At 41.5% G+C, this 15,100-nt stretch overlaps 1 protein-coding gene across 1 annotated transcript; it reads right to left on the minus strand.

Annotated features, from left to right (window-relative positions):
• Positions 1 to 10,467: 10,467 nt before the first annotated feature.
• On the minus strand, positions 10,468 to 11,412 carry LOC126704269 (uncharacterized). The gene has a single exon (XM_050403280.1). It carries the CDS (start codon positions 11,410 to 11,412, stop codon positions 10,468 to 10,470), a length of 945 nt encoding a protein of 314 aa, XP_050259237.1.
• Positions 11,413 to 15,100: the final 3,688 nt, after the last annotated feature.

Here is a 15,100-nt window from a genome sequence, read left to right on the forward strand (position 1 = left end):
GCGTCTCTCCCCAATGTGGGATTGAGCAAATTCGTGCATGTGGGACGTAGGTCAATTCTTACCTATCCCAAAGTGAACAATACCTAATTGGGGGCCGAGACAAAAGTCCTCCCACACTTAATATATCACATCAAAAGATTCAAACTTTAATTACTTTTTTTCATTCAATTCTCTTATCAACTAAGAAGAATTACCCTTTGTCTAAGGAAAGACAGTAACGGCTCCAAGAACTTCGTTGAGGGGGGTCATTAAGAAACTTAAATTAAAAAAAAATTAATAAAAAGAGAACTTGAATATATTGAGTTATAAAAATATATATATATATATATATATGAATTTTTACAATTTTCTTCTACAAGTTTTCAAATTTTGAATTGTTACACGATAGTTCATTACGAATATTTATTGCCAATATGGGTAGGTATGACCATTTTATTTTGTTATGTTTGTCTAAATTTTTATTTTTATGCAGTTAATATTATATATTTGTCATTGTTTTTATAAAAATATTTTAAACTAAATGACTAAACTTAACTCATTAGTTCTATATTAATTATTGATATACACAACCACACTTATTCATACATAAAATAATTTATTACGTGTTTACTTAACCAATTAAATGCTTCAATAATCACTAAATTTGCAATTTTTTTCTTGAATTTTTCTAACTTTATGACAAAAAGTTATTATAACATGATAACTATAAACACTCACGTAACGAATCCTCTCTATTTCCTAATTATTAAATTATATAAAGTTATATTATATTTATATTGTACACACAAACATTCACATACACGTCATTATTCACACAAATAATATTATAAAAAAAAGTAATGCACACAGTCAATACTAGACATGTTAGGTTCTAAAGACTTAGGAACTAATATATTTAGAACTCTAATGTGTATTGTTGGCAAACCATGATTAAAACAGGTTGTTTAGTCTTGTTTAGACTTGCTTAAAGTTGTGTCTTTTATGAAAAGTTGGATTCAAGCTAATCCAGAATTGATAGTGTATTTTGGCTTGGCTCGATCGATCGAAATTTAGGCTCGATCAATCGAAAATCGGGTAAAATGCGTTTTTCTGCAGAATTCCAACTCAGCCCTAGTTCATTAAAACGTTTAGGGTTTTATGTTTTTGTCCTAGGTATATAAGGCAAACCCTAGCCACATTTTAGAAGTTGCTTATATTGCGGTTTGTGTAAATCTCTTATGAGATCTGTGAGGAGCTTTCCTTTACACATGCTTAGGATTATCAAGAAGGAGATTTCATTGAGAGTTTGATGATCATTCAGTTGCTGCACTAAGAAGCTTAAAGAAACACAAGCGAGTGTGCTTGTACTTGCTGAAGAATCCAAGAAAGAAGGAGTCCGTGGTCTCAGAGCTTGCACGTGGTCGTGTCAGTAAGTGTCTACTGGTGGGTAATAATAGGATGTTAATGGTCTAAGTCATATTGTAAAATTTCGATTCTTTCATAGTGGATTCAGGTTTACCTTAAGAATAGTTAGGTTAAATCCTCCTCAAGTTTTTATCGATTTGGTTTCCTAGGTCATCATATCATTGTGTTATGTATATTTCCGCTACTATGCTGCATGCTATGATTGTTTGATTGTGATAACCTACATCTGAAATTTGGACTAAGTAATAACTTGACAAATTAACTAGATTAATCCAATTGTGTTTTAAGGGGTCTAAAAACTCACAAGACAGACTCATACGCATATAATAAAAATTTATAATAAAGAGTGACATTTACAATTTACAAATACTTATTCTTATTTTAGAGTTAGAAATTTTAGTAATAAGAGTGTATAAGATTTAAGTCAAGGTATGCAATAATATTTTGAAGAAAAAAATTGATGTGTTAAACTAACAACAAACAAATATTTAAATAAATAAATAAATATATATTTTCTATCTATTGAAGTCAGGGGTTCATTTGAACCCCCGAACAAATAGTAGAGCCGCCGCTGAGGAAGAGGATTTACTCTCTCTACTGACACATAGTAAATTTTGCAATGATTTGTTAGTTAATGTCAACCACTTTCATGCATCTAACTAAGAACTATCAAATTAAATGATGAAGTTGTTTTTTAGTTTTGATTGAATTCAATGAACACGTTTCTTAGATGACAATGAAATCGTTGCATTCATTTCATTGTCCTCGTTTTTAGGGACAGAGACACAGAGTTTATCTTCAACTTTGTCTCCTCCTCTTTCAGTTTAAATAAGAACAAATACAGTGATGATACATTCACGCATTGTGTCTTTGGTTTGGTCATTACTCATTAGCAACTATTCTACTACCAAGCAGCGATCGATATTGCCAAATGTATAATAGTTGAAGTGACAAAAGGTCCAATTCCGGATCTTGAAGTGCCAATCAAAGTATCAAACCCCTAAAGTAAACATCCTGTGAGGCCTAAAAATTAAAAAGTCTAAGATTTGGTTGTCTGCTCCCAAGAAAAACATGCAAAAAATATATACATAATTTTTATAAATATCTTTTTTTACCAAAAAATTGTTTTTTTTTAATTGTGTTTCGCTGTTCATTTGGTGAAGTGAACAGTGACACTGAAGTAGTTTTATGATACTCAATTTAAAAGGAGGATTTTGGTTCTGCATTTTTTTAGTTTTTCCTTCCATATTTGTTGAAACATTTTGAGATGTGAAAAGATCTTTGGAATTCAAAATTCTACGCATTTTATTTGTATATGCCTTTTCATTAATGGGTCACATGACAAAACCCCATTAAGACACTTATTAAAGCATAAAATTATTATATATGATCAAAATAATTAAAATAAAAAATGTTAATTGTAGGGGCACAATTCTTGGAGCCCAAACACCAATCGTGTGAAGTCTTAATCCAAAAAGCCTAACACAATGAATTTTTGTAGAGTAAGGGTTAAAGAACTAAGTTTAGATAAGTTAGACAGAGACTTGCATGGGATAAAGGTACACATGGACAAGAACAAAAGCCATTACGTTGAAAAATCTCATAGTCCGAAGAGATTCAAAATTTAATTTATATATGCAGACCAGTACATTAGGGTTTCTTTGCATGCCACAGTCTTTTGCCTTACTTTTTCTACCCCCCCCCCCCTCTTATAGGGATTTCTATACATTATATAGGCCCTTCCTTATCATCTAGGCTTTACACTTGTTGATCATCCAAGCCTCCACTTGAGCACCCATCCCATCAGACACCTCTTTCAGTCCTTTGTTAGTTGTGGTAGCCAAGGTAACACTGTTCAGGGGTCTTCTCCACATTAATGCGGCTAGGAAAGTAGCTGTAGTGCATTCAATGTGGTGGTGACAGCTTTTGCTGAGATATTTTGCGTTTCCTTCATTTTCATGTATTTAGGGGATGGGCTTCAGTGGCTTGGACGTACCTCTGCTTCGGATTTTTAGTGTCCGAGGAGGAATTCCTCCTCGAACCTTTTTTCTTTGTTTCCCGTGATAGGCTTAATACGGATCGCTTAAGCCAATTTGTCTCCTCGGATGGGCTGCATCCTCGGACGGGCTTAAGACCCAACTCATTATTTTGGGCCATAGTCCCCTACAATAGCTCCTCAAAACTCCAGTTTTAATCTCCTTCCGAGGAGAAAAATGGGGTTTTGACTTTTAAGGGATAGGATCAATTGGTTTCCGGTTCGCACGTGTGGGGACAGTTGTTTCTGATGCATTGTAAATTACGAGGCGCGGCTTATTACTCCAGGTGACTTTATGTCTCCCCCATCCAATGGCGAAACGTAGATCTAATGGCTGGCATCCTTCTGAGAATTTTGAGCGGGAGTGACCTTCCCTTTTCTCTCTTGCTATATAAGACCCAAAGGAGACTCTTTTTGCTTTTCTTTTCTACATACTCAAGTTCGTCAGAAAATCCCGGGGCCCAGTTCTTCATTAACGTTCCAGGTCTTCAAATTTCCGTAATTACTTCAGAGAGAAAACTTTCCCTGAGGAAATTTCTAAGAGCTTCAGAGATTGTTGTAAGGATACTTGTAAGTTCTACTTCCTCTTCGTAACCCCAATTTTCACCTTGGCTTTCCTACTCGGCCTACCGGTTCGACTAGATGGGTAGATTCAAGTGTCTAGTAGATACTCCGGCCACCATGGAGGCCTTTAGGGCAAAGTACCACATCCCGCAGGGGGTAGTTTTGGAGTACTGTCCTCCAGAGCGAGTGTTGACTGATAGGGAGGTGGGTCAAATCGTCATTCCCATGATTGCTTTTATAGAAGGAGGAATGACGCTTCCCATGCGTAGTATTACCCGAGACTATTTGCGTAACCATAGGTTGACACCGCACCAGTGCGCCTCCAACCTGTTTAGGGTCTTAGGCAGCATAGATGTCTTGAATGAGCAGATGAGTTTAGGCTTTACATGGCATGACGTAGTTCACCTATACGAGTGCCACCATCTCGACAAAGCGGGGTATTACCTTATATCTCGGTCCGAGATCGTTAGGCTAATCTCCTGTCTTTCTAAATCCAATAAGAGTATGAAGGATGACTTTCTTATTGCCTCGGGAGAGTGGAGCGATAGTCCTCATTGTCCAACTCGGGCAGGAGATCCAGGTACGGTGCCTTTAGGATCAATCCTCTGGGAAGGGGGTTTAACCCTTTAGTTTTATTTTCCTTTGATCGAAAATTCAAAATTTTTGTAATCTTAACTGCAATTTCCTTCTCGGCTGTTTTGCAGATAGAGCACACATCGCTCCTCGGCTGAGTCACGTAAACGTTTAGGCCTTGAACTATCTGTTGAGGTCAGAGATCTACGTTCACGAGGACGGACAACTTTGTGCGACTCATCTGATTTTGGGTTACGAACCTTTGTCCTGCGCTTTCCTAGACGTCGGCCATTCCATAAGAGCTTGTAGTCCGAGGTTGGCGAGGATCGACGTGTCGAAACCAAGGTTTTTGGCTCGAGACGACCTTAGGCCAGTGGTTTTACCTGGTATTCAGAATCCTCAGCTAGCCGCACAATTACTTCCACAAGATAATCCCGAAGTTGTAGCGCGTGTTGAAGAAGAGACTGAATCATCTCGTCTTTCTCTTGAGGAGGAGATAGACGAGTTTTACTTTGAGGAGGACATTCCAAAAGCTGCCCTGATCGAGCTTTCAGACGTTGAGGGAGAACAGGATAGAAACTCCATGGTCGGCGCCCCTCTTATTATTGCCTGCTGGGACGATTCTTCAGACGAGGAAGTGGACAACATGGCCTCCAATAAAAGAAAAAGTTTGCGAGAGCTAATGGCTGCCCGAGGCAAGGGGCAATCATCGAAGGCGCTTGCCAAGTCCCAGATTTCTATTCTTCCTCCTACTGCTCCACAAATCCCTGCCGATGTCGGCTTGAAGGCTAATCCTGACCTGAAGAAGAAAAGGCCGGTTGAGTCCTTCGAGGAAGGCGAGGTAGGTCCTCGCCAGGGGGGTAAACAACAAAAAACGACTCGTGAGCACCGGGACAAAAGGGCTCCCTCTGTGGAGAGCCGAGAAGAGATGGAACGGGTCGAAGTGCGCGTGCATCCACGCACTTGGAGCCCCCGACTCGAGGTGGATGGAGTAGCCATCCCTTATAATGCTTTAATCCGAGAGTATAATCGGGGCCGAGCAGGCTACATTGCTGAAGCCCTGGAGCAGCCCGTTCTCCTTCCCAGGGATATGGAGGTTTATAGGCAATTTTCACAGCTTGAACTCTTCTTATCCTTGAAGAGAGATCTTGCGATGGTAAGGCAATTCACCCTCTTATCGGCAAGATTGTTAGGTAATTTCATATTTTAACTTGTCATCTTGTCACTTCTTGTGCAGATCACTCAACAAGTATTTGTGGCCGAGGAGTGGTGTCGCGATAATTGTAAGTTAGCTGACGTCGAAGTCCTTTCTCGTGCCGAGGTGGAGAAGTCCCTAGGAGCCCTCAAGCAGGAGCACCATGAGCTATTTGAGAAGCTCAAAGAGGTTGAGTTAGGCTGTAAGAGTGTTGAGGTTGGCTTGAAGACTGCTGAAAAACAAGCCGAAGATCAACACCAAAAATTGTACATGACTGAGACCAACCTTGCTACTGAAAAGCAAGCTATGCTGGATCTCAAGGCCGCATTGCAGAAAGCCTAAGAAGAGGCTCGGCTTCCCAAAGAAGCAGTTCAGCTGGTCAAGGAAGTAGCTGAGGCCGAAAAAAGGGTTGCCTACCAGCTTGGGGCGGAAGAGACTGAGGCAAGACTTTCCGAGGAGCTGCCAGAGGTATGTAGGGATTACTGCAGTATTTCATGGGCTCAGGCTCTTAATGCAGCAGGGATCCCTGCAGACTCTGCCTTGAGATTGTCTGAGAATGTCTTCTTCCCTCCAGAGATCCGGGAGATCCCTGTCGATACCACTAAAGCTTCCGAGCAGCCAACGGCTGTTCCTGTTGCCATCCCCTTAGCTGAAATTGTCGGGGGCTCTAGCCAAGTAGCCGTCTCGGTCGAGGATGTGGAGGAAGAGAAGGGTAAGGGCAAGGGTAAGGGAAAGAAACCCTCCTCTAAGGCCAAGGATCTCGTTAAGGAGACAATCACTGAGGCTGGGGGCCATGAGGCAGATCCAAAAGCCAAGGATGTTCCTCCTCCTCAACCAGAGCAAAAAGAAGATCCTCCTGTTGAGGCTTAGCTCCTAGGGTTCCTTTTATTATTGCTATTTTTCTTTTATTTTGGATGGAAAATTGTATTGCCTTTTGTTCTTTTGCAAAGACTTCTTATTGTACTATTTTGGTTATCAATACAAATGCTCTCTTTCTCTTTTTTATTTATTTATTTATTTATTTATTTATATTGTTTCGAGTTAATGCTACTGTTTCTTTAGTTGATGTTTGCAACAACCCTACCGATATAAACAAATGAGAAGGGACAGGACCGTGTAATGAACTTAGAACAATAGATGCTATCATGCAAAACTGTGAACATACCTTAGAATTGCATAGAAGTCCTGAGTTATTAATTTCCCCTAAGACTGTGGTCCGAGGTTTAAAACTTGGATAGATGCCATAAGTTGTTAATTTTCCCTAAGTCTGTGGTCCGAGGAGCCATGCATGACTTAGGTTCTGTTTAAAACTTAGATAGATGGAAGTGAGTCGGCAAATGCGCGACGATCACAGGATACAATACAGGCATAGCTGTTTTCATTAATAATAATATCATTTCAAATTATTTATATTCTATGGGCGAGGTACAGTTTTCTCGTCTAGATCCTCTAGATAATAAGCACCTATTCCTGCCACTGAGGTGATGCGATATGGTCCTTCCCAGTTGGGTCCCAACTTACCCCAGGAAGGGTTCTTGGCGTTGCCAAAAATTCTTCTCATCACGAGGTCGTCTGGTCCTAGTGGCCTTAGTTTTACGTTAGTATTGTACCCTTGCTTTAACTTTTGGTGGTAATAGGCCAACTGGATCATTGCCTTTTCTCTTTTCTCCTCGGCTAAGTCTAGACTTCTCCCTAGTAACTCGTTATTATTTCTTGGGGTAAAAGTGTTGGATTTCAACGTTGGGAAGCTAGTTTCCAAGGGAAGCATGGCTTCGGCCCCATAAGTCATTGAAAAAGGAGTTTCTCCCGTTGACCGTCGCAGCATGGTTCGGTAGGTCCATAAGACGTGTGGTAGTTCTTCCACCCATCTTCCCTTTGCATCATCTAGTCTCTTTTTCAGCCCGTTCACTATGACCTTATTCATAGTTTCGGCTTGCCCGTTTCCTTGGGGATAGGCTGGAGTGGAATATCGGTTTGTGATTCCAAAGTTGCAGCAGTATTTCCTGAAGGTTTTACTATCAAATTGAAGACTGTTGTCGGAGATGAGGGTGCGAGGAGTTCCAAAGTGCGTAATGATGTTTTTCCAAATGAACTTCTTTGCATCCACATCCCTGATGTTGGCTAACGGCTCGGCCTCTACCCATTTGGTGAAATAATCAGTGCCGACTATTAAGTATCGTTTGTTCCCTGCTGCTTTTGGGAAAGGGCCGACAATATCCAAACCCTACTGAGCGAATGGCCAAGGACTGGAGAGGGGGTTAAGGACTCCCCTCGGCTGGTGGATATTTGGGGCGAATCTCTGGCATTGATTACACTTCTTTGCATATTCTTGGGCCTCTCTCTGCATGTTTGGCCCCCAGTACCCCTGGGTGAGTGCTCTGTGTGCTAGCGATCTTCCTCCCGTGTGACTCCCACAAATTCCCATATGCAGTTCTTCAAGCAATGACTCTGATGCCTCTGGGTGTATGCACAGTAGGTATGGCCTAGAGTAGAAGCGCTTGTATAGATTGTGGTCCTCTGACAACCAAAACCGAGGAGCATTCCTCCGTATCTTCTCGGCCTCCAATTTCTCTTCGGGTAATACATCATCTTTGAGGAAGTTCACTATGGGATCCATCCAGCTCGGATTCCTTTTGACTTGATGGATTCGAACTGTATCCTCTTTAGTTGTACCTGTCTTGCATAAATCCTCAACAAGGATCATTCGGGGTAGATCCTGTGCAGAAGACGTGGCAAGGGTGGCTAGCAAATCCGCATGTGTGTTCCCGCTTCTAGAGACATGCGTTAAATTAAAAAATTCAAAGTCTGATTGCAGGCATTTGACTTGATCGAGGTATTCCTACATTCTCGCATCTCTAGCCTCCAACTCGCCCCTCACCTGGCCTACGACCAGTCTGGAGTCCGAGAACGCTTCTATCGCCTTTCCACCCATTTTTTGCACCATGACCATTCCTTGCAGCAAAGCCTTATACTCGGCTTTATTGTTTGTAGTTGAGAACCCAAGTCTTAATGACTTTTCAATGGTAATCCTCTCGAGCGATATTAGAACTAGCCCTACCCCCTATCCTTTTTAGTTTGCTGCGCCATCCACATAGACCTTCCATCACGAGGCTCCTTGTGCAGAGATTGCGCTAACCGATTTTTCATCCATGTTTTCCTCCTCGGTTACCGCTTCTATAGCGGGTTCAGCAAATTCAGCGACTAGATCCGCGAGGACTTGGCCCTTAACAGAGGTCCTAGGCATGTATTTAATATTGAAAGCCCCTAGAAGTGTACTCCACATGGCGATTCTTCCTGTGTAATCGGCGCTTCGGAGCACCGATCGGAAGGGGAGTTGAGTTAGGACAATGACCATGTGTGCTTGAAAGTAGTGGGGAAGTTTTCGCGTGGCATGCACTACTGCAAGAATTGCCTTTTCCAGTGTTAAGTAGCGCACTTCAGTTTCATGTAACGATTTACTTACGTAATATACCAGTCGCTGTATCCCATTATCAACCCATATTAATACCAAGCTTACAGCGTGAGAGGCCACTGCTATGTATGCGAACAAAACCTCGTCGGCGTCAGGGCTAGACATGATGAGTGGCTGTGACAGATATTCTTTAAGTTGCTGGAAGGCTACGACACAATCCTCGGACCATTCAAATCCTTTTCACTTATTCATCAAGAGGTAGAAAGGTCGGCATCGGTTTGCAGATCGGGAGATGAACTGATTCAACGCTGCAATCATACCGGTGAGTTTTTGTACTTCTTTTGGGTTCCAAGGAGCTTGTAGGCTATTAATTGCTTTGATTTGGTCCGGGCTTACCTCTATTCCTTTGTGAGTTACCATATAGCCTAGAAATTTCCCAGATCCAACCCCAAATGAACACTTAGAAGCATTGAGGCGCAGCTTGTGCTCCCTTAAGATACTAAAAATGACTTCAAGGTCTTTCACGTGCTCAGACACCACTTTACTTTTTACTACCATATCGTCTATGTAGACTTCAATAGCCTTGCCTAGTTGTGGTTTGAACATCCTAGTCATCATCTTTTGGTAGGTTGACCCTGCATTCTTTAAACCGAAAGGCATCACCTTATAGTGGTAGTTTTCGACGGGTGTTATGAATGTTGTTTTCTCCTGATCTTCTAGAGCTAGTGGTATCTGATGATAACCCTGGAAGGCATCTAGGAAGCTCATTCGGGGGTGGCCTACAGTCGCATCTACCAACCGGTCAATCCGAGGCAACGGGAACGGGTCCTTCGGGCACGCCTTGTTTAAGTCTGTGAAGTCTACGCAGACTCACCACTTCCCTGTCTTCTTTCTTACCACCACCGTATTTGCCAACCATTCGGGGTAAAAGACTTCTTTGATAGCTCTTGCCTTTTTCAGCTTCATCACTTCATCCTTAACAGAGTCAGCATGCTCTTTCGACGGGTGCTGAGGTGGCTACTTCTTTGGAATAGAAGATGGGTTAATGTTTAGGTAGTGACAAATGAGACTAGGGTCAACCCCCGGGGCATCGTAGGCGTCTCATGCAAATACATCAACGTTCCTCCTTAGAAACTCGATTAGTTCCTCTTTTTCTTGAAGAGGTAATTCCGAGCCGACTTGGAAAAATCTTTCTGGCTTATTGTCAACGGCAACCATTTCCAAACTTTCACATTTTATCTCCTCGGCTAGTTCGCTGACTTGTGTTGCCGAGGTTGTTGATTGCTATAAGTTCTTCACAGAAGCCGAGGACTCGGCATTGGACTGGTGTGAGATGACGGCTACCATGCATTGCCTAGCCATGGTTTGATCTCCACCAATCTCTTCTACTTGGCCCCTCGACGGGTATTTTACCTTCTGGTGAAGTGTAGAAGACATAGCTCCTAGGGCGTGGAGCCAAGGTCTGGCTACTATGGCCGTGTAGGGTGAGTAGGCGTCGATCACGATAAAATCCACCTCCACTACCTTTGATCCGGTCTGTATGGGTAATCTGATTTGCCCTTTTGGTATGACAGTCTTCCCTTCAAAACTTATAAGAGGAGAGTCATAAGCCATTAAGTCCTCAGGCTTTAGGTTCAGCCCCCTGTACAGATCAGGGTACATCACTTCCACTGCACTACCCGGATCTACTAGTACCCTCTTCACGTCGAACCCTCCAATCCTCAATGTAACTACCAAAGCATCATCGTGAGGTTGGATAGTTCCCCCCTTATCCTCATCCGAGAACCCCAACATTAGTGAGTTTCCCTTTTTAGATCTTTTGGACTCCATCCCACCATCTTTGGCGGGGAGCCGAGCCACGGACAGTACCCTAGAGGGAAAAGAGCCGATTCTCCCTGGGGTAGCGAGGATGATGTGTATCGTCCCTATGGGAGGTCTAAAAGATACATCTTTCCGAGGCTCTTGAACTGCCTGGCCCAGATGACCGCTGGAGTGGCGTAAAAGGTGGCGTAACTTTCCTTCTCGAACCAACTGATCCAGGTGATTCCATAGATTCCTGCAATCCTCGGTGGTATGCCCGTGGTCTTGATGATAATGACAATACAGGTTCGGGTTGCGCTTTGAGGAGTCTCCGACCATTTTACTCGGCCATTTGAAGAAAGGCTCATTTTTAACTTTCTCCAGAACTTGTTGCACCGGCTCTCTGAATATGGCACTAACCGTTTGCATATTGGTTTGTCTAGCCTGTCTCGAAAAATCCCTTCTCGACTGGTTACTGTTATATCGTTCCAACCTGTAATCATTCCCTTTGGGGGGGGATGATCTTCTCCTTTCCTTTCCCTTGTAGCTGGTCCTCTTCCACCCTTTTGTATTTGTCAATCCTGTCCATCAGTTAGCGAACGCTGGTGACAGGTTTACCAATTAAAGACTTCCTTAAGCCGTGCTTAGTGGGGAGACCACTTTTGAACGTGCTGATGGCGACGTCATTGTGGTTTTCATCCATCTCGTTATACATCTCCCAATACCTATCCGAATACATCTTTAAGGTTTCCCCCTTGTGCATAGACAAGGATAATAACGAACTTAGGGGTCGAGGGACTCTGCTTTTTATAAGAAAGCGAGAGCAAAAAACTTGAGTGAGCTGCTTATAGGAATCTATGGAGTTCGTCTTCAAGCTGTTGAACCGTCTCATCTCCATGGGTCCCAGGCTGGACGGAAAAACTTTGCACATCAGAGCCTTATTTTGGGAATGGATAGCCATTCTTTGGTTAAACTGGCTCACATGCTCTACGGGGTCTGCTCCGCCATTGTAGATGGAAAACGTAGGTTGATTGAAGCGCCGAGGTAATTTAGCCCTCTCTATCTTGTGCGCAAAGGGTGATCTGGAGATTTGATCCAGCGCCTTGTTCATGGCATTATTACCCAAACCCTTGCTAGATGGGCTCTTATATTTCCGTTCAAGGTGCGACTCCTTTTCGTAGGAAAAGGTTTCACTTTTTGGAGTTCTTGACCTCCGCCTGTAATTGACATCCTCTTCCTCATTAGAAGATGTATTTGAGCTGGAAAGGGATTGCCTTCGCTGTGCACGGCGCAACTTCTTTTTCAGGTCGTCTATCTCTTGCTGCATGGCCTGATAGTTGTTTCGCCTTTGGGATATGCGACTACCTACTTGGGAGTGGCTTTGGCTCGTCTGAGTAGTATGTACGCTTCCCTCTCTATTTCTTCCATTGCCTGGATTTGGTCCAGGGTCAAGAGGATTATTTTGCCTCTGAGGCCCAATAGGTTTTGTCTGCTGAGGGTCAGCTTGGCGTGGATTTTCTTGGTGTGGACCTGATCTTGCCATGCTTAACCGTTGTACTTACTAACACTCAAGTTCTCCCCACAGACGGTGCCAATTGTAGGGGCATAGTTTTTGGAGCCCAAACCCCAATCGTGTGAAGTCTTGATCCAAAAAGCCCAACACAATGAATTTTTGTAGAGTATGGGTTAAAGAACTAAGTTTAGATAAGTTAGACAGAGGCTTGCATGGGATAAAGGTACAAATGGACAAGAACAAAAGCCATTGTGTTGAAAAATCTCACAGTTCAAGGAGATTCAAAATTTAATTTATGTATGCAGACCAGTACATTAGGGTTTCTTTGCATGCCACAGTTTTCTGCCTTACTTTTTCTACCCCCCCCCCCCCCCCCCTTTATGGGGGTTTCTATACATTATATAGGCCCTTCCTTATCATCTGGGCATTACACTTGTTGATCATCCAAGCCTCCATTTGAGCACCCATCCCATCAGACACCTTTTTTAGTCCTTTGTGAGTTGTGGTAGCCAAGGTAACACTGTTCAGGGGTCTTCTCCATATTAATGCGGCTAGGAAAGTAGCTGTAGTGCATTCAATGTGGTGGTGGCAGCTTTTGCTAAGATATTTTGTGTTTCCTTCCTTTTCACGTATTTAGGAGATGGGCTTCAGTGGCTTGGACGTACCTCTGCTTCGGATTTTCAGTGTCCGAGGAGGAATTCCTCCTCGGACCTTTTTTCTTTGTTTCCCGTGATAGGCTTAATACGGATCGCTTAAGCCACTTTGTCTCCTCGGATGGGCTGCGTCCTCGAACGGGCTCAAGGCCCAATTCGTTATTTTGGGCCATAGTCCCCCACATTAATTATTTTAAAATACTTAAAACTTTTGATAATAGAATTAGAGCTGAAGTAGAATTTTAAATTTCTTGAAAGTAAGATAATAGAGATTTATAGTATATGAATAAAATTATTTTTAATATTTTCTTAATTATTATTAAACAAAACTACCCCTTTTTTCTTCTTGTTTTTCCTTCCCAAGATGGAAATGGTTTTTCCTAAAAAAAAAAAGCAAAAAAAAAAAAAAAAAAAAGATGGAAATGGTTGGAATGGCCTGTATGGCAAGTGTTGTGATAAAATATTTTCAACGTTACTTGAAACTCTTCGGCATTGTCTTTGTGTTTGTTAATTTCTTATTTATTTATTTCTCTTGTCAGGATAATATTTTATTTTCTATTTGTATATGTTAAATGATCCAACTCAAATCTTCTTATCTAAGGTCCAAACTCCTAAGTCCCAATCAAGAGTTTTCTATTATTCATTATTCAATTTCAACTTTCTAAATCCAAAATCAAACTATATACCATGAAAAGAAAAGTTTCAACACAGTCTATATTTGTAAAGGAAGATCAAATGAGGAGATGACGTCAGTTTGATGGCATATTCAAACCCAATATTGTCTCGATCACAATAGTCACATTATAAGAGCATTCGCATCTGGAATGCTAAATGCCATATGTTACTTTTATTTAGCATAAAAGCCCAAAACAACCTCTGCATCCAGACTTGTAAAAGGTTACTATTGCAAATTTTTTTTTAATTGTGCTACAATGCAATTCTACATTTAGAATCGCACTGTAGCTCAATTGTAAAAATAAAAAATATATATTTTATTCTACTTTTTAATTCCCGAAATTTCTCTCTCCTCTCTCTCATTATTTCTCTTCTCTTCTCTCTTTCTCATCTGCTCTCTCCTCTCTTTAGACCCAAACACCATCCTCTTCCCAAATCCAAATTCACACATCAATGATCAAACATAAACAAAATAACATCAGAGACAAAACACTAGATAGCAACCCAACCTAGTTTTGAAATAGCAAAACTTGATTCAAAGGAAAAACCACATCACAGTGGTTTTTTTTTTTGGTGGGTTACAATCTAGGTCGTGTTTTGTGTTCTAGGTTCTAGATTTTTTTATTTTGTTTTCGATGCCTAAAGGAAGAGGTGAGTATGGCTGAGATTGGTGGGTTTAGATCGTGGAGATTGGTGGGTTTTTGGGTTTAAATTGGTGTTGTGTGTGGGGCTTTGTCGGTAGCTCCGGTGGTGATTTTTTTTTTTTTGGCTTGGTTTGATGGTGGCTACGATGGTAGGGTTTTGGCTTGGTTTGAACTGATGCTTTGATGGTTTTTTATTTTATTTTTTTAATTTTTTTTTTAAATGTGGTTTTGGTTTTGGTTTGATGGTCCGGTGGGTGGTGCTGGGATATGTGGGGCTGACTGTGTGTTGGTGGTGGCTATAGGGGTGACTATGTGTTGAACTATTTTGGTTTTATCTGTTTTGGTCAGTGCTAGAGGTTGAGGGAGAAAGAGAGGAAAATGAGGAAAAAAAGAGAAATAGTAAAAAAAAAGGAATAAAATAGAATATTTAAATAAAATGGGAAAAAAAATAGAGTTTGGGATGTTGGGTGTATTGTAAAATAGTATAGTAAATTGATAAAGTAGCTTTTTGGAATGTTAAAATAAGATGAGATAGAATTTTGAGATGTGAATGCTCTAATAGTCCATCTCGAATGAGTTGCACCGTGTAAGGTTGAATTTAATCAACCATGTGTTGGCTTTATTCCGTGACA

The sequence above is a fragment of the Quercus robur genome, chromosome 10, assembly GCF_932294415.1.
Source record: "Quercus robur chromosome 10, dhQueRobu3.1, whole genome shotgun sequence".
NCBI lineage: Eukaryota > Viridiplantae > Streptophyta > Magnoliopsida > Fagales > Fagaceae > Quercus > Quercus robur.

What these genes read in the sequence shown, in the direction of transcription:
- LOC126704269 (XM_050403280.1), bottom strand. Translation starts at nt 11,412, where the DNA reads ATGCAAACGGTTAGTGCCATATTCAGAGAGCCGGTGCAACAAGTTCTG.